We start from the raw sequence: 25,849 nt of genomic DNA, 5'->3' as shown, positions 1-25,849 counted from the left end.
GCTCCTCTCCCATAAGCCTCTATGCTTCTTTTCAATTGTTTTGTTTTCAGCTTTCAAGTGCATGCTTGTTTTTGTTATTACATGACTACCCTTCAACCCACTACCCATAGTAGGGCTGTACAGAAACCGACGGGACCGACCATCATTGATGTAGACCGGCCGCTAGAGTCCGGAATAGGCCGAAACTAGTAGAGAACGGGTCAGCCGGCTGTATAAAATTAAGGAAATCGACGCCGACTGGTTCGATTTCGGTCTGAACCAAACCCAAACAGTTAAATTGGCCGATTATATATATATATTTTTATATTATATGTATATAAAATTAAGTGAAAGGGCGTCGTTTTAGTTATGAATTTTATAAAAAGAAATTAGGTGAAACGACACCGTTTGGCTTAAGCCTGCTGTTTTGACCGGGGATTTATAAGCCCCCCCTTTTTCTTCTTCCTCCGTCTTCTTCTTCTCTCTGGTTCTTCCCTTTGCAGGTGTATTTCTTTGCACCAACAGCACAGTCTACCGCTCCCCTCCTCCTCCACAACGACAACAACGAATAGGACTGTTCATCCGGGTTCTGGGCCCGGGAACCTAGGTATACTTGGACCGGGTTAGCCCTGGCCATAACCTAGATGTATCTGGGTTTTAAACCCAGAACCCAAATTTACAACCCAATACCCGGTTTTTTTTTTTTTTTTGAGTTTGAATGTTTTGATGTTTTTTTTTTGTTCAGTTCTTTGTGGGGCATTATCGGCTTGTCCATCTCTCCTTGAGTTGGAAAGTTTTGGCCTGTAAGTTTTGTTTTTTTATTTGGAAATTCTTTAAATGCAAATGTACTAGAAAGTAAACTTCTACCTATCAGGAATGCAGAAGATAGAAAGCTTCCAAAAAAAATGGTAAAAAATTTCAAAAACATTGGTAAAAATGAAGCAATAACTAGTATGCACGTCAAAAGTGGAAGTATAGCTTGCAATCTATTATCTACCGACTGCTGACAAAAAATGAATCCCATTTCTCAGAAGTGAAAAATCATGTAAAACAACATTAACCAACAAAGTACCTGCTATATGTGTACACTATATTTAATATGGACCCATGTCTAAGAAGTGAAAATGATAGGAATTCCTAATGCTTAAAATTCAGACAACGAAAGAGAAAGGAGAGATCGCAACAATTGATAGGAATTCCTAATGCTTAAAATTCAGACAACGAAAGATAAAGGAGAGATTGACAACAATTTCCAGATCAAAACATTCAAACTTGAAAAAAAAAAAAATTATCGGGATGTAAATCCGGGTTTAAAACCCGGTACACGGACCGGGTGTCCCCAGGTTCCGGACCAGGCCAGTAAAAAATCCGGCCCAGATGAACAGTCCTACTGACGAACCGCACCAACGCACGCCGAGACGGAAGCTGCCGGTTTTCTCCCCCCTAATTGGCTGGTTCGGCTAGAGCCACTCCAAAAGTTGTCGGTGTGGCATTGGTTTTGGACTGAAATCGCACCGACGATGTCAATTTTCAGCCCTAACCCATAGCCTTTCTGTAAAATGCCTCTTGCAGGAACTTTTTGGGTAATTACATTTCTGCCCTTAAGTGTCTATGAAAGATCTCGTGTTTTAACTTTGTTCAGTACATGGGCTGATCTCTCATGTGGGCATGATGTTTAAATTGGGCTGGTTGTATTTTATAGAAATTGTTGCACTGACTCTAAGTGGACTGATTTTCCTTAATTGGGCTGGGCTGGAATTTAAGTTAGGACAAAGTTTTACTTGAATAAATATGAGCCCATAGACTTACTTTTATCAGAAAATATTTAAGGGCTTTAGTATATATTACTAAGTATTAAATTAAAATTAAACCTATTTTATAAATCCTAACAGATTTGTATTAAGCCTAAATTACGCTACTTAGTATATTTGAAAGATTGGAAATTATGATTTTAATAATTATATGATATTAGTAATTATTGAATTCAGTATATAGTTGAATATTTTAGTTCATGATGTGTTCAATTGAGTAGAACGCTAAGACACGTTTTCTAGAAATTTAGTAATGTCTAGTACCTCGTATAGGTGACAAGCTACGAAGTAGGATTCAAGGTAAGTAGCATGATCATAAGTTTGTGTGTGCTGTAACTATTCCGTTTTAGCATGTAAAATATGATATTTGCCTATGCCACGCTACAAGGCAATTCAAGGATAGCCCATTTTCATGAACCTCGCGCTATGCTGATATTGATTGTTGTTAAAATGGATGATATGTTCTGAAAATCACAAATATGCCATGTTTAATGTTATGCCATGCACAAGAGTACACCATGTCATGTAAATTCATGAAGTCAACATGTTCATATGCATTATGAAATTTTTTTTTTTTTAATAAGCTCGTATGCATTATGAAAGTTAGCAAGAAAACACATGAATGACAAACAAGTTTTAAGACTAGCCTTAAGTTATGGGTGGATGTGTAAGCTACAGACTCAACGTGGTTCACCACATGTAAGCTATTATATTTTGAGATGACACGAACCCAAGAGTGATTCACCACAAGTTATAATATGTGATGCAGTGCCACAGACTCAAGCATGGCTGACCATATATTATATGATAACACAGACCCAAGCATCTATCACTGCATGAGATGATATGTTACACGGTGCCATAGACTCAAGCGTTGTTCACCCTATTTTAAGTGACAACATGGACCCAAGCGTGTATCACTACATGATATGATATGTTACACAGTGTCACGGACCCAAGTGTGGTTCACCATATCTTATGATATAATATATATGGTTAACGACAATTGGACTAATGCACACATGTTATGATGGCCACTAAATAAGTGAAAGACAAGGTGAATAAGTTATGTACGAATGATAGGAAATGCATGGAGTCAGTCATTCATGCATCCATGTTACATGTATTGACATGATTATGTTTGATTCTGCTTATGTTACGTATGAAAGATCTATAGCCACAAAATCATTTCTAACCATGGCCAATAACATCCAACTAAGGACCTCCGGCTAGGCAAAATTTTGAAATTTCCGACTCCGCCCGACATCCGGTTTGATTCCGACTTCGACAGAGTCAGAGTGGTCGGATTTCGGAATCAGAGTTCGGAGTAGCTCCGAATAGGAGTCGGAGTTAGCTCCGAACTCTGACTCAGATTTTTTTTTTTTTTTTTAAAACCCAGATGTAAAACGACGTCGTTTTACATTTGGAATTTTTTTTTTAAAATAAACGACGTCGTTCTACTTAATGTGGAACAGCGGCGTTTTATCACGCGGGGCGGAACCCCCCCTCCCCCCAAAAAAAAATTCCCTTCTTCCTTCTGTTGAAGAAGGAACCAGCTGAGCTGCCATTAATCAGAACTGAGAACTTTGCCGTAGAGATGCACCATCTATTCCACATACACCATCGCAGCTGTGGTGGACACTTGCAGGTAAAGGAGTTTCTCGGTTCGATCCTATTATAAATCATTCTCATTCACCGAATACTCTTTACCCATGGAGAAATCTTTGGAGGAATAAGAACCCCCCCCCCAAAAAAAAAAAAAAAAGCACTTTTCTTCACTTGGACAGCTGCTATAGGCAAGATTCTGACAGCCAATAATCTAAGGAAGCGTAGGGGCGTTATCTTAGATTGGTGTTGTATGTGCAAAAAAGCCGGCGAGTCAGTGGATCATCTCTTACTACATTGTGAGATAGCTAAAGCCCTGTGGATCGAAGTGTTCAGTCAAGTAGAATTAACTTAATGTCTGCCATAGTGGTTGAGTTATTGGCCAGCTAGACATTTCTGGGAAGTGCTACTCAAATCAAAGCGGCGTGGAAGATGGTACCTATCTACATTATGTAGTGCATATGGCGAGAGCGTAATGATCGGAAATTTGAAGATAAGGAGCTGACTCTAGAGGAGCTTCGATCTTTATTTTTCCGTACTTTATTTCTATGGGCCATAGCTATAGATTTTAATGGCCTTAATTTACATGATTTTCTTGTTCTCACTTTTGCGACCTAGATAGGTCTTTGTCTCTTGTATAACATCTTGTGTACTTGGGCTTTGCCTATTCTTATTAATAATATCTTTTACTTACATAAAAAATAAAAAAAATAAAAAAGGTTATGTGTTGTATGTGTGACGATGCATGTAAGTTTTCAAAATTAAGCCTAATGTTAAACTAAGTTATGTTTACAGTATGATGTGCAATTACTGAGTCTTCAACTCATTTGTTTGTTTCTCTGGTTTTCTGTTTTAACGTCCCAGATGATGATTTCATGGATACAGAGCAAGAGTGCCAATAGTAGAATAAACTTTCAAAGACTTAGTGTATGATTTAGACATTTAAGCAGTGTTGGTATCACATAGAACTAGCTTATGTCATTTCTTTTATTTTCAGCTTTTATGTTATGAAAGACTGTCATGCTAGATAAGTTTTATGATTCAATAGATGAGGTATTTTATGAGACTGAATTTCTTTAGCGGGTGTTATGTTATAAATGTAGATAAAATTCCTAACCTACGAGAATGGGTGTTACACAGGCATATGAACTTATGCAATCAACCAGCTTCTAAAGTTAATATGTCAAATTCATCCAGTTAAACCAATAATCATGTGCGTAAGTAGTCAAACAATAAAAGTTGTAGGATAAAAGTAAAAGAAGCGGTTCTTGAAGGATTTTGAGGAAGAAGCATGTTACGTCTAGCAGTAAATGCAAGATGCTTGAGTCTACTTGCAGGAAAACAAACCAAAACCTATTAGCCTCTCGAACCAAGAAAAATAAACCAAAAGGTACTTCCAAAAGCAAATTAGGGAGGGAGAGTGGAACCAGTAACACTACAAAATCACCAAAAGTCATGTAATTGACTAGAAAAACAGAGTATAACCACAAGAAGAATTCCTGGGCCATTTAATCTGAAAACATAATGTACCCTACAACATTCGTCACATTGTTAATCGCTGTCACAACTGTTAAGAAAAAACAAATCCCCAAGCACAACTCCTAGATAAAAATTCAGAGACTAAAACATGCAAAGACCACTACTACGACTCTTTCAGGACCATAACAACCTATTTTAACAGAAAAACTTGTCCTTTTGAGGATTGGAACAGACTCATTTCAAATCACGCAGGATGCTATGGAACAATTGCAATCTTCCATCCATGTAATCTTGAGATTTAGAAGAGCCAAGGTTCTGCATTTCATTCCAAAATAAATAATAAAAAAGAGAAGAAAAGAAAAAACGATCCCATCTAAATCTTACCTCGTAGGCTAGGTGATAAAGGTGGAATAGCCAGATAAATCGTGGAAATACACTAGCATTTGAGTGCAGTACCGATGGTTATCATCGGTCTTCATCACAGAGAAGGCGTTGCCTTTCATCACCACCGTAATGATTAGGTGAAATTAAACTCTCAACGAAGACAGCTGCTTCACACGTAAGTGAGTCACTGAAGGCCACAACATGTTCAATCTCTCCTTCAGGTTTACTTATCATTAACTCCTTTCCAGCATATATTAACACCAGCTGACCACCTCTTGAAAGCCAAAGCGGGTTTAGATGATATCTGTACACTTCTACATGAGAATACGCAACTCTGAGCATTGGTGCCCATGATTCCCCGATTCCATATTCCATCATTCTCCATAAGTCTATATGGGTACGAGTATAACCAACTAAACACAGGCACCCTCCAAGGTTCCTCAAAGAACTGAAAGGTGCTCGTCGAGGGCGTTCATCTTCCTGGATGGGCATCGGTATCTCGTGGAATTTCTCCTCTGCTAAATCAAACGCATATATTTCGTCACGAGCGGGCTCGCTCACTTTAAGGTGCCAATGCAGAGACCCATTGCAAAGGATCCCTGCTGGCTCTTTCGCGCCATCTGAATAGTCGAGGTCATGAAGAATACCTTTCCATGAATTTTTGTTTAAAGAGAAAACCTCGCCTTCACTTGAACGGCCACTATCACTTTTTACAAGCCGGTAAGAGGCCACAATAAGCTTGTAGTCATCGGTGGATGAATCATACCCAAAGCCATGCCAATATATGAAGCCACGTAGTGGAGCGCCAGGATCTGGCAATTTCCTGTGGTCTCCAGTTGAAGGATTCCAAATATAGAAACCCTTATGGGGATGGAGAGCTACACAAACCAGACCATTGCAAGACCCTATGATTCTAACACGAAGACAATTTCTCTGGAATGGGACGACGAGTTCTCTGAGAGCGGAACTGTCCCCAAATGGCACGTCGCAGCCTAGGGATCGAATTCCAGAACTGGATGATATGAGAAATCTTTCTGGGTGCTCAGACGCTAGCCCGAACTGCGATTTAGTGAATCCGGGATCCGAGATTAGCAAGCGCCAACGTTTAGATACACACCTGAATCTTATTAAAGATTTGACCGGCAATCGCAAGAGGATTTCAACGACGACTTGTTCGGGTAGATAATTCGTAGTCATCGCTCTTCTATCAAATATCAATCGACCCAAAAATGCTTTGGCGCCGGCGACTGGAATGATAACCCGAGTGCAGAGATCATAAGTGTTGCTGTGGGGTAGTATGAGAAAGTGTGCTCGCAGACATGCTCCACGTCCGTGCAATTAAAAACCATACAGAAGAGTAAAGTGGCCTCAGTTAAAGAGTTCTTCTATTCAAACACTCACTGAAGCTCAATCTCGTACACCAGCTTACGTGTTTTTTTTTTTTTTTCTATTTAAATACTGACGAGATAAATTAAGATAAAAATTAAAAATTAAATAAAATATTATTATAATATTATTTTTTAATATTATTATTATTTTAATATATTTTCCTCCGCACGACTTTGTCGCACAACCTACGATGTTGCTTTTTACCACTCATTTTTTAAACGACGCTGTTTGGAGCTGTCGACAATGGTATGTTTTGAAAGAAATGTTTGTATTTTTCTCTCCATTTAGTTTCTATTTTTCAGCATCTCGTATCTTATGTATTTTTGTATTTCTTGGATCTGCATTTTTATATTTGTTGGATATATATTTTTTATCTTTTAATGGTTGCTGATTTTAGATATTTTCTAATCCTACAATGACATAAACTTTAGTAGCATTGTTTACTCTACATTTATCTATATTATTTTCGAAGTTTATTTAGTTTTTGGAATACTATCTCAAACAAAGTTTGGACCAATAAAACAAGATCGTTAATTAAAATGAGAGAAATTCTTGAACTATGTCTATGAATAAATAGTTATATATAGGCAAGTAAAGATCGGGAAAGCAAAGTGACACAAGTCTATTAGATATATACGGCATTAATGACATGATATTGGTTATGAATGTCCAAGTATATAATGTAGAGTTGTGCTACACAGAGCCTCACACTCTGCACACTCACTTAAAAATATGTGATTTTATTTTTTTATCCTCATATTTCATATTAAATTCAATATGAAATATGAGGATAAAAAAGTAAAATCATATATTTTTAAGTGGGTGTGCAGGGTGTGAGACTTATGTTTAGAATTTTTCTATAATGTATGCATTATATATGAGTCATAAATTTCATCTAACACATGATGATGATCAAGACCTAGCTCTAACTTAGTGCTAATCAATTAAGCCTTGATAAATCTACCAGCATGCTTGCAGGTGTTAGCAACTAATTTGATGTTGTCTGTCTACAAATCTCATAGGAATATCTTTAAAATGTAATGAACCATGCATGCATGCCGTCACATCCATGTTATGCATGTTGAAAGGTAGGCGTTAATTTGAAGTTTTATGCTTCCAGCATAATCTTAGTACATACGTACAAGTAGAACCTGTCATGTCCTTATGCATGAGATTTTTCACCCGCGATCTTAACAATAATACGAAATAAGGCGAACTGTTTACTCCTCCAACTCAGAGAATTTAACTGGAAAAGGTAAAAAGAAACAGAAAAGCAAGTAGAGATTATGTGATTGAGATCTAATTTGAGCCTTATACTAAGTGTGAAGAGATGCATGCTTGGCTTTGGACTTTCGTACTCTTTTATGTATCAGTTGGTTTGATTTATGGTTATGTTGAGAGATTTTTTATGCTGATATTAATTTTGGACATAGTTGCAGATATTAAATATTTTTTCCAATACTTAGTTGAAATAGCGTGATAGACGAAAATGAACATGAAAGGCCACACGGGCCTTCTACATTGATTTCACTGATGCAGGTACGATACACATTGATTATTTAAAAAATATCGTGTTGTTAGATATTGTGGTATTTAGTTAATCTATTATTTATTTAAATATTATAGAGATATTACGATCTTATAAATCCATACTATCTACCATATATGATACCTCCAGATAGAATTATTCAGAGGTAAGAGCGCTTAGAATATTTATACCATCAGTGGTCCTTTGATTTGTTTTTTCAAAACTATTATGATAGACACATGGCAGATTATGATTGAGCAACACGTTTCTTATTAATGTTAACAAAGGGAAAACTTGATCGAATGTTATGTTTTTAAATAGAAATTTGTTACTTATCATCCCCATACACTATATTTTTATTTTTTGATTTTATTCTTCTTAAACTAATTAAATTTTTCTACTCATCATTCATACATTACATATTTTGTAAGAGAAAAAAAATAAAAAATAAGTGTAGTATGTGAGATGATGAATATAATTTATCTTTTAGATAATTGAAATGACAATGTGTTATTTCTAAAACAAAAGCACAAAGAGCTAACCCTAAGTAGAATATAACTAACGAGAGATGCTATTCGTCATCACACACTATACACTTTATGTATTTTAAAATTATTTTTTATTATTTTTATTTTATTTTTGTTAAACTAATTTAATTGTCCTACTTATTATCCATATATCACATACTTATTATAAGAAAAATGATAAACATAAATTAAAATAAGTGAAGTGTGTAGTGTATAGAGATGATAAGTAGAATTATTCATAACTAAAAGGATGTGTACGTGATCAAATTGACCTAAAATTAAATAGCACAGAGGAACATAATTACGGATTATACATTGACGCTAGCCATATTGAGTATATTCCAAGTGACATTCTAGAGTCTTTTTCCTCAACATTGCTTTGGGTTAACTCCATTTCGATCGATTTACTTTATCTATTATTTACATATTTTAGTGTTATTTCATTTATTTTAGTGTTTGGTTTATAATGTTAATATTATTTGAAAATACAACCTTCACCATGAGCAAATAAGAAATTATGGGCACTCAAATTTATTTAATTAAATATGATGATGCTGCTTAAGAAAAGAATAATTATATTTGAAAATCTTTATATCATACACTATCCATGTGATACAATTTAATTTAAAAAATAAATTTTAAAACTTAAATTTTATAAATTAAATTATACCATATAAATTATATACAGTATAAAAGCGTTCAAATAACACTGCTAAAAATAAAAAGCTCATCACTTTAATAAGAGCAGCAAAGTTGAAAAAGCAAGAAAAAATAAAATAAAATAAATAAAAAGGGCTCCTGCTGGTGTTGGACCTTGGTCCTGTGGCCTTGGTCGCTTGGGTCTGGCTATCTCAAAGAACCAAGGCTTCTTTAACAAGGTGTCTCGGTTACAAAAACTTGGGTATCTAAGATAACAAATTTCAACTTAGCCTTATTGTGGGATAAATTCAATTGATTCAAAGTTGGGGAAATAGCAAACCGGATCAAACCCCTAAATTGGGTCAGATTGTGCTTGTTCTACAATCTTGTACATGCATCATGGGCCTAGGAAAAAGACCAAAGTGAGGTCGAAAAGGTGAAAAAAAATATTAGATTAATTGGGCTAAGGCCCAAAAAACAACTGAATTGCTAAGACCATAAGGATATTCTTTATCAAGGCCCAACTAGACTCCGGCCGGTACAGGTACTATATTTGTTTCATACCGACCGTACCGGCCTCAATTTCTGCCTGTACCGGCCGAAATTTCGGCCAATATTTTTTTTTTTCATTTTTTCAAACTACAAGCTTATTTTTCAATCTCCAATTCAGACTAGACTATTTATAATTTATATATAATTTATTTATATATAGACTATTATTTTGAAATATAATTTTTATATATAATTTATTTATATATCGACTATCCTGAAATGTTATCCCAAAACGCTATCCCGAAACGGTACCGGTACCGAAATATTTCATTCCAGTGCCTTGACCGGTACAGTATTCAAAACATTGATTGGTACTCCTTCACATCCAGTATGATCGTTAGTAAGGTTAACTTTAATCTTACCAACTTTATGATATTTTTCAAACGCCACGTCTCTAATAGTGACTTGACCTTGACGAGATTGTACATTTAGCTCTAAAAAACCATATTTATAGTAGACATGAAATAAATGATAGTTAGAATTTAGTATGCTTATGTGTGATTTATTTTGATTGAAACAACATTATATTAAATTTTATATCATGGTATGGAGAGTTAATCTCCAGTGGTGAGTCAGTCGGAGGGCTAGGCATGGATGAAGATGAGATGAAAACCTCATTCCTCTTGGGTGGTATGATTTCGAAATACTTATATATGCATGACATAAAAGATTCGTCATAAAAGTGTCATGTGAATGCAAAATACATCAATCATCTGTACCAGTTTCAGAGGATCATTCGCACTCCTCATCTGTAAATAATTTAGATGAATCTACATTTTTTTCAATTGTCACATCAATAATTTCATCCTCAATATCTTTTCTATATAAAAGAATCATCTCATAATGGCTCAAATTCACACACAAGTTGAAGACATACTAACTGTTTTGGTTTGTTTCTTGGTATGCACGGCCTACATGAGAAGCAAGTCAGGCCGATTGGACCAATTAACTCATCGACCTTGTCACGCAGCACGAGACACTCGAGATTTCGTATTCGTGCACTCACTACAGAGGTTGTCAATACTTAGGGAGATGCACACCCGAGAGATCATGGAGTATCGGGTGAGGCATCTATACAGGGCGCATCAAGCACTGCTATTCGTGAGGAGATTACAGATATCGTGCATGTAGAGATCTGCGCACAGACATCATAGCTATTTGATGCAGTGCGTACAGAAGTCTGGATCCCCCTTGCAAAGACTAAGTTGAAGATTATATCTTAGTTGACAGATATGGAGAAACGCCTTGGTGGAGTCGACACGGTGCTACAAGAATTGGGCTAATAGTGTATATATTTTATTTGCATTTTTTTTATTTTCTGTATGGACAACACTAGCTATTTGTATTTTGTATAATTAATTTAAATATGAATCATCTTTTCATTTTCTAAATTAGTTATTGAGTTACTTTATGTATTTATATTATTTAAATACTATAATTTTTATATACAAACTAAATATTTACCTATAACTAATTAATAAATATTTTTTGCAATTAAAATTAGTTAAAATTCTGCCATTGTTCGACATACTATAGAAGCCTTCGAATGTATTTTCTGCTCAAGCCAAATATTTATTCATCTAATTTGTTAGAATTTCCATTTGAACCATTCAATAGTTGTTTGAACATTAACTTTAGATATTTGAACCGTAACTTCTTTATGTTCAAACATCTAAATATACTGTTCGAACGGATACTCAAATTCAAACTAAATTTGATAACTTAACCTGCTAATTTAACGTTTAAGATTTATTAAATTTAGGGACAAGTTTTTTAGTCCCAATACATTCTAATCAAACACAAAATTTTACATTCAGACAGATAATGACTTCCGTCAAGATTTTGAAACAAAATTGAATTTCATCGCTAAAAACATATTTTAAGACAATTTTCATTTCATTCTAAAGAAATTTCGTCCCAAAACAAAAGTTTGTTATAGCGAGAGGCAAACCGAATCCTAAATACTGAGGCTACTGTATACACTATTCATGTTACAAACACACAAAAAGTCACGAAATTGACAAGACAATCACAGTATAACCACGAGAACAAATACTGAGCCATCCAATCTGAAATACAATGTACCCGAGAAAATTCAAACTTCTCAGGGAATAAAAAAAACAGATTCTGGAAAATAATACATGATCACACCAACCCGTTTTAACATAAATCTCTTCCAAATAGTACATCTTACATAAGAGAAATGGAAAAGACCCAATCCAAATCAAGCAGGATGTTACGAAACAATTACAATCTACCATAAATACACGAGATGTTATCATCGAGATTCAGAAGCGTCACCATTCTGCATCTCATTGTCGAGATGCACCAGCATTTGAGTGCAGTTATCATCGTCTTCATCAGAGGGAAGGCGTTGCCCTTGCCCATCATCACCACTGTAATGATTAGGTGAAATTAAACTCTCAACAAAGATAGCTGCTTCACACTTTCGTGAGTCACTGAAAGCCCGAACATGTTCAAGAATCTCTCCTTCAGAATTACATCTCAGTAACTCCTTTCCGTCGTTTATCGCCACAACCTGACCATCTCTAGAAATGCAAACTGGGGCTAGATTATGTCTGGACATTCTCACGTGAAAATATGCAATTTTAAGCGTTGGTGCCCACGATTCTCGGACTCCATAATCCATCATTCTCCATAACTCTATATGGGTACGATTATAGCTAATAAAAGACAGGCATCCTCCAAGATTCCTCAAAGTATAGAAAAATATCCCCTTGTAACGATCTTCAACCTCGACGGGCATCAGCATTTCGTGGAATTTCTCCTCGGCTAAATCAAACACGCATATTTGGTCACGACACTCTGGCACCCACAGTACTCCATCAAGTTTCTCCCACAGTTGAAGTTGCCAATGCAGATACCCGTTGCAAAGGATTCCTGTTGATTCTTTGGCTTCACTTGAAGCGTCGACGCCTAGAAGAATCGTTTTCCATGAATTTCTTTTCAAAGAGAAAAGCTTACCTTCGCTTTCCAGATAAGGAGGCAGAAACAGGAAAGTGGCCACGAGAAGCTTGTAGTCATCAGTGGATGGATCATATCCAAATCATGCCAATAGTCTTCCCCACGAAGTGAAAATTTAGGATCTGGTAATTTCCGGACGTCACCAGTTGAAGGATTCCAAATACGAAAGCCCTTATGGCGATGGACAGCCACACAAACCAGGCCATTGCAAGACCCTACGATCCTAACATGACGACCGCGTCTCAGGGACGGGACGACGTGTTCTCGGAGAGTGGAACTGTCCCCAAATGGTGCGTTGCAGTCTAGGGATAGAATTTCAGGACGGGATGATATGAGAAGTCTTTGCGATCGCTCAGAGGCTTGCCTGAACTGCGATTTAGCGAATCGGGGATCCGAGATTAGAGAGCGCCAACGTTTAGATACACACCTGAAACGTACTAAAGATTTGACCGGTAAGCGCAAGAGGATTTCTACTACAACGTTTTCTGGTAGATACTTCGTAGACGTTGCTCTAATTTCAAATTTCAGCTGACCCAAAAATGCTTTGGGCACCCCGGTAACTGAATGGTAACCAGAAAGTCAGTACCGAGATCACACTTGCTGCGGTGTAGTATTTATGAGAAGGAAAAGGCTAATTTTCTTCCTATTAAAGATAGACAAAGAAAAGCAGAATACGCAAGCAGTACGTACAGAATTTTCAGCATGGGAGACCGGGAAAAGTCTGCAGCTTGCAGTGAGAGGACTCGTCACTTCAGTTATCTGCATCTCATAAACTTGGACACAAGTTTATCGGGCGGGATTAGTCTTATTTGAAAGGAATGCACCACTGTATATATTCCAATTTATTCAGGAAAATATTACTAAAACTATATTGATATATTTTTTTATTTTTTTAAATATATTTAAATATATTAAAAAAATATTAAAATAAAAAAAATTTTTTTACTCTAAATGATAAGTTTTAAGACGAGGCAGCATAGTAGTCACATCCATTTATTTATTATATATATATATTAAAATATTAATATTTTTTTTGTTTTAATTTAAACTTCTAATACTTACATAAATTAAATAATAATTTTTTTTTTATAATCAATTGCAAAAGCACTCTCGTGGATTAGTTAAAATTAAATAACACTTTAAGTAATATGAATTTGATTTTAATTATTTCACTCTTCATATTAGAATAATTATTTTTTTATTATATAACAACAAAATAACATGAGATATATTTGACTTTAACTATTCTATTCACATCAAATTTTTACATTAAACTATTCATTTATTCATTATATATAAATAAAATAATATTAGTTTAAATAATATTTAATTTTTTAATTATTAATTAATATAATTTTATAATATTTTATCATTCTACTTATTATATGTGAATTAGTAATTATATTCTAATTAAATTAATGTTATTTCATATGAAGTAAATAAGAAAGAGGGAAGAGAAATAATTGATCAAATTTGTATTTGGTCTATCTATAGTAACCTTCAAATTTGGAAAAATATTTTGAAAGTCACTGTAACCAAAGTCCAATTATTTAGAATTTAGCTAATTCATTGTGATCATATTCCATTAAGGATGCTCTAAACAAATTATAGTGTAAGGAGATTTTTCCCTCAAGGCCCAAGAGGCCCTATCAAGCTCGGTCTGGAGCAGAAAGCCATGAACCTGGCCTATTAGGAGGGCCCTTTGTACATGACATATAAAAGGGATGGTGCTGCAGGGATGAGACACGTCGATCTGAGGACCTCTCGAGTAGTGTTCAGTCCTCGAGTGCCCACTCGTACTGCAGACCTAATATACGAAGAATCGTTAATCTACTGACAGAGAAGACATTAACGAACCAGAAGGAATGCAGACTAAGAGGATAAAGTTCGAGAACCATGTCACATTAATGGTTCTACCACCCAGACAACACGCCACATTAATGACACTGTCGCCGACTCACCCTGCATTTAAAAACTCTGATAAAAGGAGTAGTACAGGGAACACAGACTTCATGAAAGCAGACACGATCTGTTCCTCGGACTGATAGTATTGTAAAGGGATTTTCCCCACAAAGCCCAAAAGCCCCCATCAAGCCCAAAAGGCCCCATCAAGCCCGGCCCAAAGCAGAAAATCATGAACCCTGTCCACTAGGAGGCTTCTCTATACATAACCTGCAGGAAGAATGGTATATAAAGAAGACAGAACTCGTTGATCTGAGGATCCCTCGAGTAGTGTCTAGTCCTTGAGTGTCCGTCCATACGACAGATGTGATATACGGAGAACCGTTGATCTACTGAGAGAAAATATATGAATGGACCATAATGAAGTCAGACTAATTGGAGAAGGTTGGAGAACCATGCTGCATTAATGGTTCTGCCACCCGAACAACACGTCACATTAATGACACCGTCACAGAGCCACGTCGCATTTAAAGACTCTGACAAAAGAAATAGTATGGGAAACACGAAGTTCGTGAAAGCAGGCACGATCTATTCCTTAGATTGGCAATATAAATAGCAGATCTCAAGTACGAGAATGGTCTCTCTAATCCTTAGACTCTATTACTTATTTGCTACACTCTAAGAATATTTACTAACTTTGGTATCGGAGGTTCCCAGCCCCAAGGCCACCGCCACTCATAGCCGCAGTATTTTTTATCTTGTGCAGGGTTCGTTTTCGAAAACCAGAATTGTTGGAACTTGGCCCAAAGGTAAACGAAACACGACGTTAACAAGTATAAATAGCAAGTCCCAAATACGAGAATACTCTCTCTGATCCCTAGACTCTCTTATTCATTTGCTACCCTCCAAAAATATTTACTAACCTTCGTATCAGAGGTTCCCCAGCCCCAAGGCTGCATTTTCAAAACCACAGTATTTTCTACCTTGTGTAAGGCCCGTTTTCTAAGACCTGACTTGTTGGAGTTTGGCCCAAAGGTGTGCGAAATACGATGTTAACAAGTATAAATAACAGATCCCAAGTACAAAAATACTCTGTCTGATCCCTACATTCTCTTACTTATTTGTTATCCTCTAAGAATATTTACTAACTTTAGCATCGAAACTTCCCCGGCCCCTAGGTCGCAGTCTTTTCTACCTTGTACAGGACCCGTTTTTGAATACCTGAGTTGCTGGAGCTTGGCCCAAAGGTGTGCGAAACACAACTTTAACAGAGGTGCCGTCTGTGGGATCATAATAGATCTTGCGTGTTTTTCTCATGCATGCGACAACCTGTTCCAAATATCTCAAGAGAAACATGGGAAATGCCATGGAAACGAGGTTGAAAACCATGGAGGAGTTGGTGACAAAGCTAACTGGCGAAATACAGGTACTCTGCAAAGAAAATGAGAAGCTCAGAAAACTCCAACGAGAGCAAGATGGTGGGGCAGGATCCAGCGACACTGAGCACATGGGATCCCTAAACACACAGACAGGACCTAACAAGGAGGAGGAGCAAAAACACATGCCATATGAACTTCGCAACCTCAAAGTGAATACAAGGAAATAGCAACGAAAGTGGGTAAGTCGTCAACGGTGGACCAGTTGCTCACGAGCACAGGTCTACCCTATACTAAAGAAGTAATGGAAGTTCCTTTGCCACCAAAATTTAGAGTGTCTGCTATGGAAATGTATGACTGAGGAAGGGACCCCCTCGAGCACCTGAAAACTTTCATGACTCACATGACGTTGTATGACTTCTCCAGGAAAAAAGTTTGTATTATAATTTGAAATTATGTTTATCAAATAAATATAGCATAAGCTATTATAAGCAAAAGTAAAATAATGAATTAGGAGCGATTACCGCTTTTAGGCTGATCACACCCTCCTCCTCATAGACCTTCTCAAAGTCTACCTCATGTGAAATATGAATTGACTTTCCTTAATCTCATTCTCAGTGCAAATCAAGACTTCCACAGTGCTAGGGGACAGTGAACTCCGAAATGGATCTAATATGCGCCCCTGGCGCTATGGCAGACTTTGAGGACATGGTAGAAATAAGGATGGTCAAAATACTGCAAGCTACCTCTCTAAATATGAGATACTTTTTTTTTTTATATATACATAGGGAGGGGGATTCGATTATTGATTCTCTTAGTGAGAAACTAAGGTGTTGCCAATTAATCCAAATGACCTTGGCCAAAGATGGGATACTTGCATTGACCTTTTACCAATTAGTTTGGGGTTTCAATTTTGAAACCCCAAAATTACTTGGGGTCTCAGATTACCCAAAAACAGATAGCCCGTAGGAAAATTGGTGATAACTAATGATAAATCATTCCAGGAAAACATTAAAACTCTTATGCCAACTAACACTAACAGAATAGAAATTATTTTACCAACTAATTAATCAACAAAAACTAGTTATTAAAACTAAAAAAAGATGCAAAACAGAGTGAAAACTCTAAGAATAATTAATTAATGATAAAATTTGAAGCTATTTCATAAAACCCACGAGCTGAACTAAAATAACTTAAAATTTCGAAATGATGAGCATTTCTGCAATAAAGAAAAAACTAACATTATTAAATGAAAAATAAATACGTAATAAAACAATAATCAAGCCAAAAATTTAGCCAAAACTGGAAACGAAATATATCCTAAGACAAAAATGAACATATATAGAAGATTTAGGGATAAAAAAATAACTTATATTGCCTCAATCAAAGGAAAATTTAACTTTTTTGCTATATTTTATTCATGTTTTCAATTTAGACCCGAATACCTCATGTCAATTTAGATTTGCATCATACCTCCAAAAGCAAACCAAGTAGGGAGGAGTGGTATCATTGAGGGTATGTATGGATAATGAGATAAGATGAGAATTCAATAAATAATAATAAAATGGTTTGTGAAATTATTTGAGTTAAAAAGAAAAAAAAAAAGGTTAAATAAAGATATTATAAATTTAAAATATTATTTAAATATAATGTTTATTTTAAAAATTGCAAAAGATGTAATATTTTTATATTTTGATTAGAACTTTGAAAAAATTGCAAGGAATGGATGAAAAACAATCAAACTAAAATTAAAAAATATATATTTTAAAAAAATAAAATTATAAAAAATTTTGGAATAAAATTTTGACTTCCAAACATAGCCTTACGCTACAAAGGCACAAAGAAAATCACAATATAAACACGAGAACAAATGCTGAGCGATCCACGACAATCATTGCTCATACCGTGTCAAATTGAAAGTAAGTCTCCTCTCTGGTTTTCTCTAGCATTTTTCTAAAGCGAAACTAGAGGTGTTGAAGGACAGTCGAACCAGGGTGTGGTTTCGGAGAGTTGTGGAGCCTGGAGAGTAGGGGGAGGGTGAGGATGGAGGAAATAGAAGTGATGTGGGAACATATGAAGTTAACGAAGGATGAAATTGTGACAACCAATACGGATGAAAAAGAGACAGAGGCAGTTTAAAAAAAAAGGTGAAAGGTGTTTGATAAGGAAGGTCTGCACTGATCGCATAATTAGCAAGATGGTGATATCTTTTACTATGGCTAAGATATGGAGATTGAGCAAAGCAGCCATTTTCCAAGAAGTAAGGCTAAATATTTTCATTATATCATTTGAAACACATGCAAATAAGCAAAGGGTGGAAGATGGTAGACCATGGTTATTTGATAAGCATTTTTTGATCGTATGGAAATTTGATGGATTATCATAGCCAAGGAAAATGAATTTTGATTATGAAACTTTCTAAGTGCAATTGCGTAACTTGCCCATGGCAAATATGAATAGGGATACTAGAGAAAGAGTGGGTAACTTGAAAGGTAGAGTGGAAGAAGTGGAAGTGGATGATTATGGGATAGGATGGGGCCAATTTCTTCGAGTTAAAGTGGAAATGGATCTAAACAAGGCAATTCCAAGACAAAGAACAATCAAGGTCAATGGCTCTAGAGTTTGGATTCACCTGAAGTATGAAAAGCTTCTACGTCTATGTTTCACTTGTGGACAAATACTCCATGATATCGAACTACGTAAACAAATGAAGGTTTTGGCTATGGGAGAAGTCTCACAATTTGGACCATGGCTTCGTGATGGAAGGGACATGAGAGAAAAGCCACGGAAGAAAGGCAGGACACGGTTGAGGCACAGTGGTTGCTAAGCAACCATGCCAATACCAATGAAAACCTTAAGTTGAAACTGCCGGGAGCTTGGAAACTCCTGGACAGTTTTTATAGATTCCATACGGGGAATATACTAAAGTTTTGTTCATTTGGTTAAATATAAATAATAGATAAGAAGAATTCCTATGAGTGGCATGCTACACACCCAGTTAAAAGTGAATATCATAAACAACAGGAAATGAAAAATACATTAAGGTAAAGAAAAATGATAATTGATTTATGATAATCGAACTCCGTGTCTTGCACTCTGGGATGGAAAAGGGGAAAAGGGCAAAGAAGGGAGCCAGGGACGGTGGGCACGGCCAGGAATCTAAACTCAGAAATTACAAATAGTGTCGCAGATGTTCTTTATATACAGAATGAGATATTGTTTCGACGGCCAGGAATCAAAGTTGTCGAGGATGGGTGGGCGACACTTTTGACGGCCAATTTTTTTCAGAATGACGAGAGGAGACCAACGGAGGTGGGGCAGCATTTCGACGCTGTGGGAACTCAATTGTTTTGGGTGGGGGCAGAGCAATTGCACATGAAGAGAAATTTAAATCTGTTACAAGCGGCTTATTTCTCAATTCTACTGAAACTTAAACGTGTCAATTTTTCATTTGTGGGTGTAAACTAACCTTGCACACCCGATTGGCCCGAAGCGTCACTCATTCTGAAAAGATAGACTTCTTACTATTCTTTCATCTCTCTCTTACTTTTTCTCTTTCTACTTAAATTTATGAAAGAAAAAAAAAGTCTAAATAAAACTAAATGAATTAAGTAATTAAAATTAAATAAATAAGTAAAATGGTGAAATACCATAAAATTACTTAAATTAATAATTAAGAAAAATAAATTTATTTTATTTTATTACTATATAATGAATAAAAATATAATTCAAAATTTGATGTGAATGAAATAATTAAATTTTATATTTTTTTTCATTTTATTTTATGTATTTTTTTAATATCTTAAAAATTAAAAAAAATATTTAAATTTAATAATAATCAATTCTTTAATTATTAAAAAAGTTAAAAAATAAAATAAAATACACGAGGGATAGAATAGAGAATCATGACATCAATTAGCATTTTGCATCTTTTACATCAAAGCTGAAAATCTATCTTCCTAAAAAGATGTACAAAACAGGAATATTATATCTCTGTCGAAATTTGGAAAAATCGAGAGATAAAATGAAGTTGAATTTAAAATTGAAAAAATAAATAAAAAAATGTTAATATATATTATTTTTTAATATTATTTTTATTTTAAAATTTAAAAAATTAAATTATTTATTTTATTCTACATTAGAATTTAAAAAAATAAAATTATAATAATGATTGATAGATTTTCAAAATTTTGGCTTTTCAATCCAGCCTTAAAAGCAATTCAGCCGAATCTATCGTCTTTCCATGAATAAAAAGCAATTGTATATAATGTTAAGAACTAAGCATCAGGATTCAGGAATATCATTAACATCCATTCTGCCGAAAAAAAAAGAGGGCCAAAAAGAAGAAAATCACAGCCTTAAAAGAAATACAGAACCATCCAGTCTGAATATACAATGAACCGACATTCGTTACAATATAAATTCTAATTGCTTTGAAATTCAGAAACAAACAGTTTCTGCAAAAAAGTGCATGATCACAACATCCAGATTCAACAGAAATTTGCCCCAATTCTACAAAGTCACAAAAGAGTATTGGAACAGCCAATATCAAGAGTCGCAGGATGCACTGGAAAAACTACGATTCTCCATACATGAAATCTTTCGTCACTGTTCTGCAGTTCTTTGATGAGTAGCAAAAGAACTGACAAAAACAGAGAACAAGAAAAAAAAAAGATCAAGTCAAGCACAGATAAGGGGAAAGAAGACTCTCAACAAACACAGTAGCATAATCAACACGCGAGTCAAAGCCACTGAAGCCCTCAACATATTCAAGAATCTCTCCGTCAGGATTACTTCTCATCAAAACAATTCCATTCTTCATTGCCACAAGCTGACCACCTCTGGAAAGGCAAAGCGGGTCTACCGGAAAATATTTAACTCTAAGCATTGGTGCCCAGGATTCTATGACTCCATATTCCAACATTCCCCATATCTCCATAAATCCACTCATAGAAACATTAAAACACAGGCACTCTCCAAGATTTCTCAAAGTATCGACGAGTTCATACCCGCAGTCCCCAAATAATTCCACGGAGGGCATCGGCATTTCATGGAATTTCTCCTCGGCTAAATCAAACACACGTATTTTATGACCAGAAAGTGGATCGGGGTACGGTCGAAGATGCCAATGCAGAGAACCATTGCAAAGGATTCCTGCTGAATCGTCCGCCCTACCTGGATCTTCAAGGCCTCGAAGAATCCTCTTCCATGAGTTTCTTTTGAAAGAGAAAACCTTGCCTTCACTTTCCCGAGAAGGAGGCTTCCGGAAATTGGCCACGAGAAGCTTGTAGTCATCAGTGGATGGATCATATCCAAATCCATGTCTATATATGTGCCCGCGGAGTGAAATACCAGGATCAGGCAGTTTCCTGTAATTTCCCGTCGAAGGATTCCAAATATAGAAATCCCTATGGCTATATAGAGCCACACAAACAAGACCATTGCAAGACCCAATGATGCTAACATAACGTCCCCGTTTCTGGAAAGGGACGGCGAGTACACTGGGAGTGGTACTGTGCTCAAATAGCGCCTCACAGTCTAGGGATCGAATTTCAGAACCAGATGTTATGAGAAGTCTTTGTGAGCGCTCAGACGCTCGCCGGAACTGCGATTTGGCGAATCGGGAATCCGAGATTAGGGAGCGCCAACGTTTACTTACACACCTGAATCGTACCAAAGACTTGACCGGCAACCGCAAGAGGATTTCTACGATGACGTTTTCGGGTAGATGTAGTGGAAAACCTCGATGACATAATCGTTTATACTTCATAGACATCGCTCTTATTTCAAGTTTCAGGTTACCTAACAATGCTTTGGCACTATTGGCTGGAATGGTAACCGGAAAGTGAGTGCAGACATTACACTTGCAACGGTGGTGCATCTTCTTGGTATTAAAAATAATAAATAAAGAGAGAAGAGTAGAGTGCGCAGTACACATTGTCCAGAAATTCCTGCACCGAGATTTGGAGACGGTGAAAAGGCTGCGGTGACACGATTGAATGATAGGGAGAAGCGTGTTGTCAGTTCGGAGAAGTGCCGACTGTGATTACTGAGTAAGATTGTGATCTTCCTCTTTGAAATTTCGGACACAAGTTTCTTGGTCAAACCAAAATTGAATGAATCTGCGCACAAGAATCCAAGCGATAATACTTTGTTCTAAACTGTATTTTTTTTTTCATAAAAAAATATTTTTTAAATATTATTTTTATTTTAAAATTAAAAAAATTATTATTTATTTATAATAATTTTTTAAAATTTTAAAATAAAAATTATATTTAAAATTATATTTTAATAATATTTTATATAATTTTTAATTTTAATCTCATCTTTATTTATCTTATTATTCTAATATTTTCCTTTTATATAATAAAAATATTGTAAAGTATGATTATATTTTTAAAATGAGGTGATAATTTGCATAAATGAATGAAACTAACTTGGCTTTGAAATTATCCATAAATTAGATGAGGTTAGTTAAAATAAAATTAAAAATTAAATAAAATATTATTAGAATATATTTTTTTAAAATTTTTATATTTTAAAATTTGAAAAAATTAAATTATTTATTTTATTTTATGTAAAAATTTAAAAAAATTATAATAATTAAATAATATATGTTTAGAATGATTGTGAAAACAAACGAGACTTAAGAGCCGGTTTGGATCATCTTACAACTATTTATAAATTTTAACTCATAAATCTTACTACTATACATAAATCATCTCAACTCATATGATCTATCTCTCAATGCATGTAAATTCCCCTGCAAGATGAAATGAATTTCTAACTTGTAGTTGTCCCATACTCTTAATTTTGCCTTTAATAGATCTCCAATTATTAAAGATAGCACCTACATTCCATTTCTTAGTCACTTCTCTGCAATTCTGAATTATTATAGTGATGTTAAGGATGCCAGCTTCTATGCAAGTATTGTTGCCCCAAGCATAGGAATGGTTTGTGCACAATCTTCCCTGAAGGCTCAAGCTACTTTATATCTGAAATTCTTCCTTTCTATGATTTTTGTGATTTGTACTCGAGGCTGAAATAAAAAGAGGGCAATGGTTTGATCTCTGAGCTGGCATAACAAAGCAGCTATCGCCATGAAATGTCTAATACCAATTAGGATTAGATATTGCTATATCAAGTCTTAATGAAGTATGAACCTCTCCTGTTCATTGATTAAGTATACTTTTGTGTTGTTGTAAAAAGTCACTAAATGAGCAAAAATCAGAAGTATCCCTAAATGCCTCAATTTGTTTTTAAGGCCTTACAGCAAGGGGCATATCCGTTCAGATCCAGTCCAATTTTGAATAAAATTTAGGATCAAATCGGTATGCACTGATTTTACATTTTTAAAAACTGATTACACACCGGTTATCCTCCTAAACCAATACCTCTGATTTTACCGTTTAAATTCGATCCGGCTCGGTCCGATTTTTTGATTTTAATAAAAAATCTGTTTATCAAAAAAGACTACTTTAAAAAAACAGTTTTATTAAAAATCTGTTACTAGTTACAAAAATATGCTTTGATCAAATCTATTACTGTTTACAAAAATATGTTACTAATGTATTATGTATTTATTAAAAGGAATATGTTGAGATTCGAGAATTTATTATGAATATATATATTTTATGTTTAAAGCATATAATCAAATAAATTTTCATGTTTAAAATTAAAATTTTATGTTATAAATTATAATAACATTATCTTATATATAATTAAAATTTATATTATTATATTTATTATATATATATAAATTATATATAATATTAAAAAAATTATATATAATATTAAAAAAATTAATTTAAATATACAATATAGTCAATCGGTCTAGTCTTAAAAAGCATAAAATCGAAACCGGATCGGCTCCACTGATTCAGGCCGATCCGTCCGATTTTTTGATTAATTTTTAAATCCCTACTTCCAACAGCTCCAAACTTCTCATGTTTGTTGGTAATCTCATTAAAATCTCCAAAACATATTCATGGCACATCCTCCTCAGGTTTCAAGTGTTTAAACAACTCCAACTGTTATCTCTATGAGTCGTACTCAGATTGCCATAGAAGCTTGTCAACATCCAAGAGAAATCCCTATGTTTCTCAGTTACTCTTTTAGGAATGTGTCATCTGGTATAATTAATTAAAGCAACATCGGTCTCATGTTTCCAAAGTAGAGCTATCCCTCCACTACTACCCCAACTGCCACAGCAAAACAATCATCAAAGTTCAGTTTCCTCTTAATAGACTTCATTTTTCCTTGGTGCATTTAGGGTATGTTTAGCTGTCAAATCTATATGTTTTGCTGTCAAATCCATCTCAATATATCTCAAATTAATTATTGATAGAAACCCACTAATTTTCCAATTTCTCATAAAAATTTAAACATATATTAACATATTTCGTATATTTAAAAACATATCTCAACCTACTTTACACAATCATATATAACTCAATGGAATCCATAAAATATTACTTTTTACAGATTAACTCAAATCATCTGAGATCACCTCAACACCAACCTTAGTCTTCATGAGAAAAATCATGTTGGAACACGTTTTCTTAATCGGATGACTAAGGACTCAAACTGTTTAAGAATTTTCAAACTCTCAACAATTCCAACACAAGAGATTCATTAATACTAGTGGGGCTGGCTACCAGCCTCCATCCAATATATCTACATGTCTAGCTACTAAGAGCATTGGCAATGGTTTAGCTATTGCCAAGTCTAAAATTTAGCTAGAATGTTAGATTTTGGCTATAATATGGACTTGTAGTTAGATTAGTCCACATTGGACTAGCTATCTTAAAGTCTAAATAATAATAAAATATTATATATTTTAATAATATATATATTTTTTATATTTTACAAATTCATTTGATATATTAATTAATAACTTTATTAATAAATAAAATTATTATTTTTCAAGTATTTTTTCTCTCGACCTAATTATTCAATAAATATATTTTGTCAACCATTCACCCAACAATCACATATACAAACATACCAACATTTATTCTACCCAACATTTACATTTAGAATTGTGGTTGAATCCAACAAACATACCAAAACAGTTCATAAATTATCCAAAATAGTTTACAAATTGCTAAAACAGTCCATAAATTATCCAAAACAGTCTAGAAAATTTCAAAATAGTCTACAAATTGCCAAAGCAGTCCACTAATTACCTCAAAACAGTTCACAAATTGCTAAAACAGTCCATAAATTATCCAAAACAGATCACAAATACCCAAAACAGTCCACAAATTGCCAAAGCAATCCACTAATTACCTCAAAACAGTTCACAAATTGCTAAAACAATCCATACATTATCCAAAAGAGTCTAGAAATTTTCAAAATAGTCCACAAATTGGCAAAACAAACCACTAATTACCTCCAAACAATTCACAAATTGCTAAAATAGTTCATAAATTATCCAAAACAGATCACAAATATCCAATATAGTCCACAAATTATCTCAAAAATAGTTCACAAATAGCCAATACAATCAACTAATTACTCCATATCAGATCACAAGTATATATACAGTCCACTAATTACTCCATATCAGATCACAAGTAGCCAATACAGTCCACTAATTACTCCATATCATATCAGAAGTAGCCAAACATGAAACTTACGTGCATCAACAAGTAGATATTTGGGAAAATGTAGACAACGGAAAACTTTTTC

At 34.7% G+C, this 25,849-nt stretch overlaps 2 protein-coding genes and 1 pseudogene across 2 annotated transcripts; all 3 read right to left on the bottom strand.

The window, feature by feature from the left end:
* Nucleotides 1-4,825: 4,825 nt before the first annotated feature.
* On the bottom strand, nt 4,826-6,591 carry LOC118343780 (F-box/kelch-repeat protein At3g06240-like). The gene is made up of 2 exons (XM_035687123.1): nt 5,259-6,591; nt 4,826-5,189 (listed from the first exon to the last, which is right to left on the bottom strand). Exon 1 carries the CDS (start codon nt 6,453-6,455, stop codon nt 5,340-5,342), a length of 1,116 nt encoding a protein of 371 aa, XP_035543016.1. The 5' UTR covers nt 6,456-6,591; the 3' UTR covers nt 4,826-5,189; nt 5,259-5,339.
* Nucleotides 6,592-12,076: 5,485 nt separating this feature from the next.
* Nucleotides 12,077-15,519, bottom strand: LOC108987852 (annotated as a pseudogene).
* A 4,933-nt stretch (nt 15,520-20,452) lies between these two features.
* Nucleotides 20,453-22,038, bottom strand: LOC108987868 (F-box/kelch-repeat protein At3g23880-like). Its single transcript, XM_035687124.1, has one exon. The coding sequence runs from the start codon at nt 22,035-22,037 to the stop codon at nt 20,832-20,834; it is 1,206 nt and encodes a 401-aa protein (XP_035543017.1). The 5' UTR covers nt 22,038; the 3' UTR covers nt 20,453-20,831.
* Nucleotides 22,039-25,849: the final 3,811 nt, after the last annotated feature.

This window comes from Juglans regia, unplaced genomic scaffold, assembly GCF_001411555.2.
Source record: "Juglans regia cultivar Chandler unplaced genomic scaffold, Walnut 2.0 Scaffold_681, whole genome shotgun sequence".
Classification (NCBI taxonomy): domain Eukaryota; kingdom Viridiplantae; phylum Streptophyta; class Magnoliopsida; order Fagales; family Juglandaceae; genus Juglans; species Juglans regia.
This window is presented reverse-complemented; position numbering and strand designations above follow the sequence as displayed.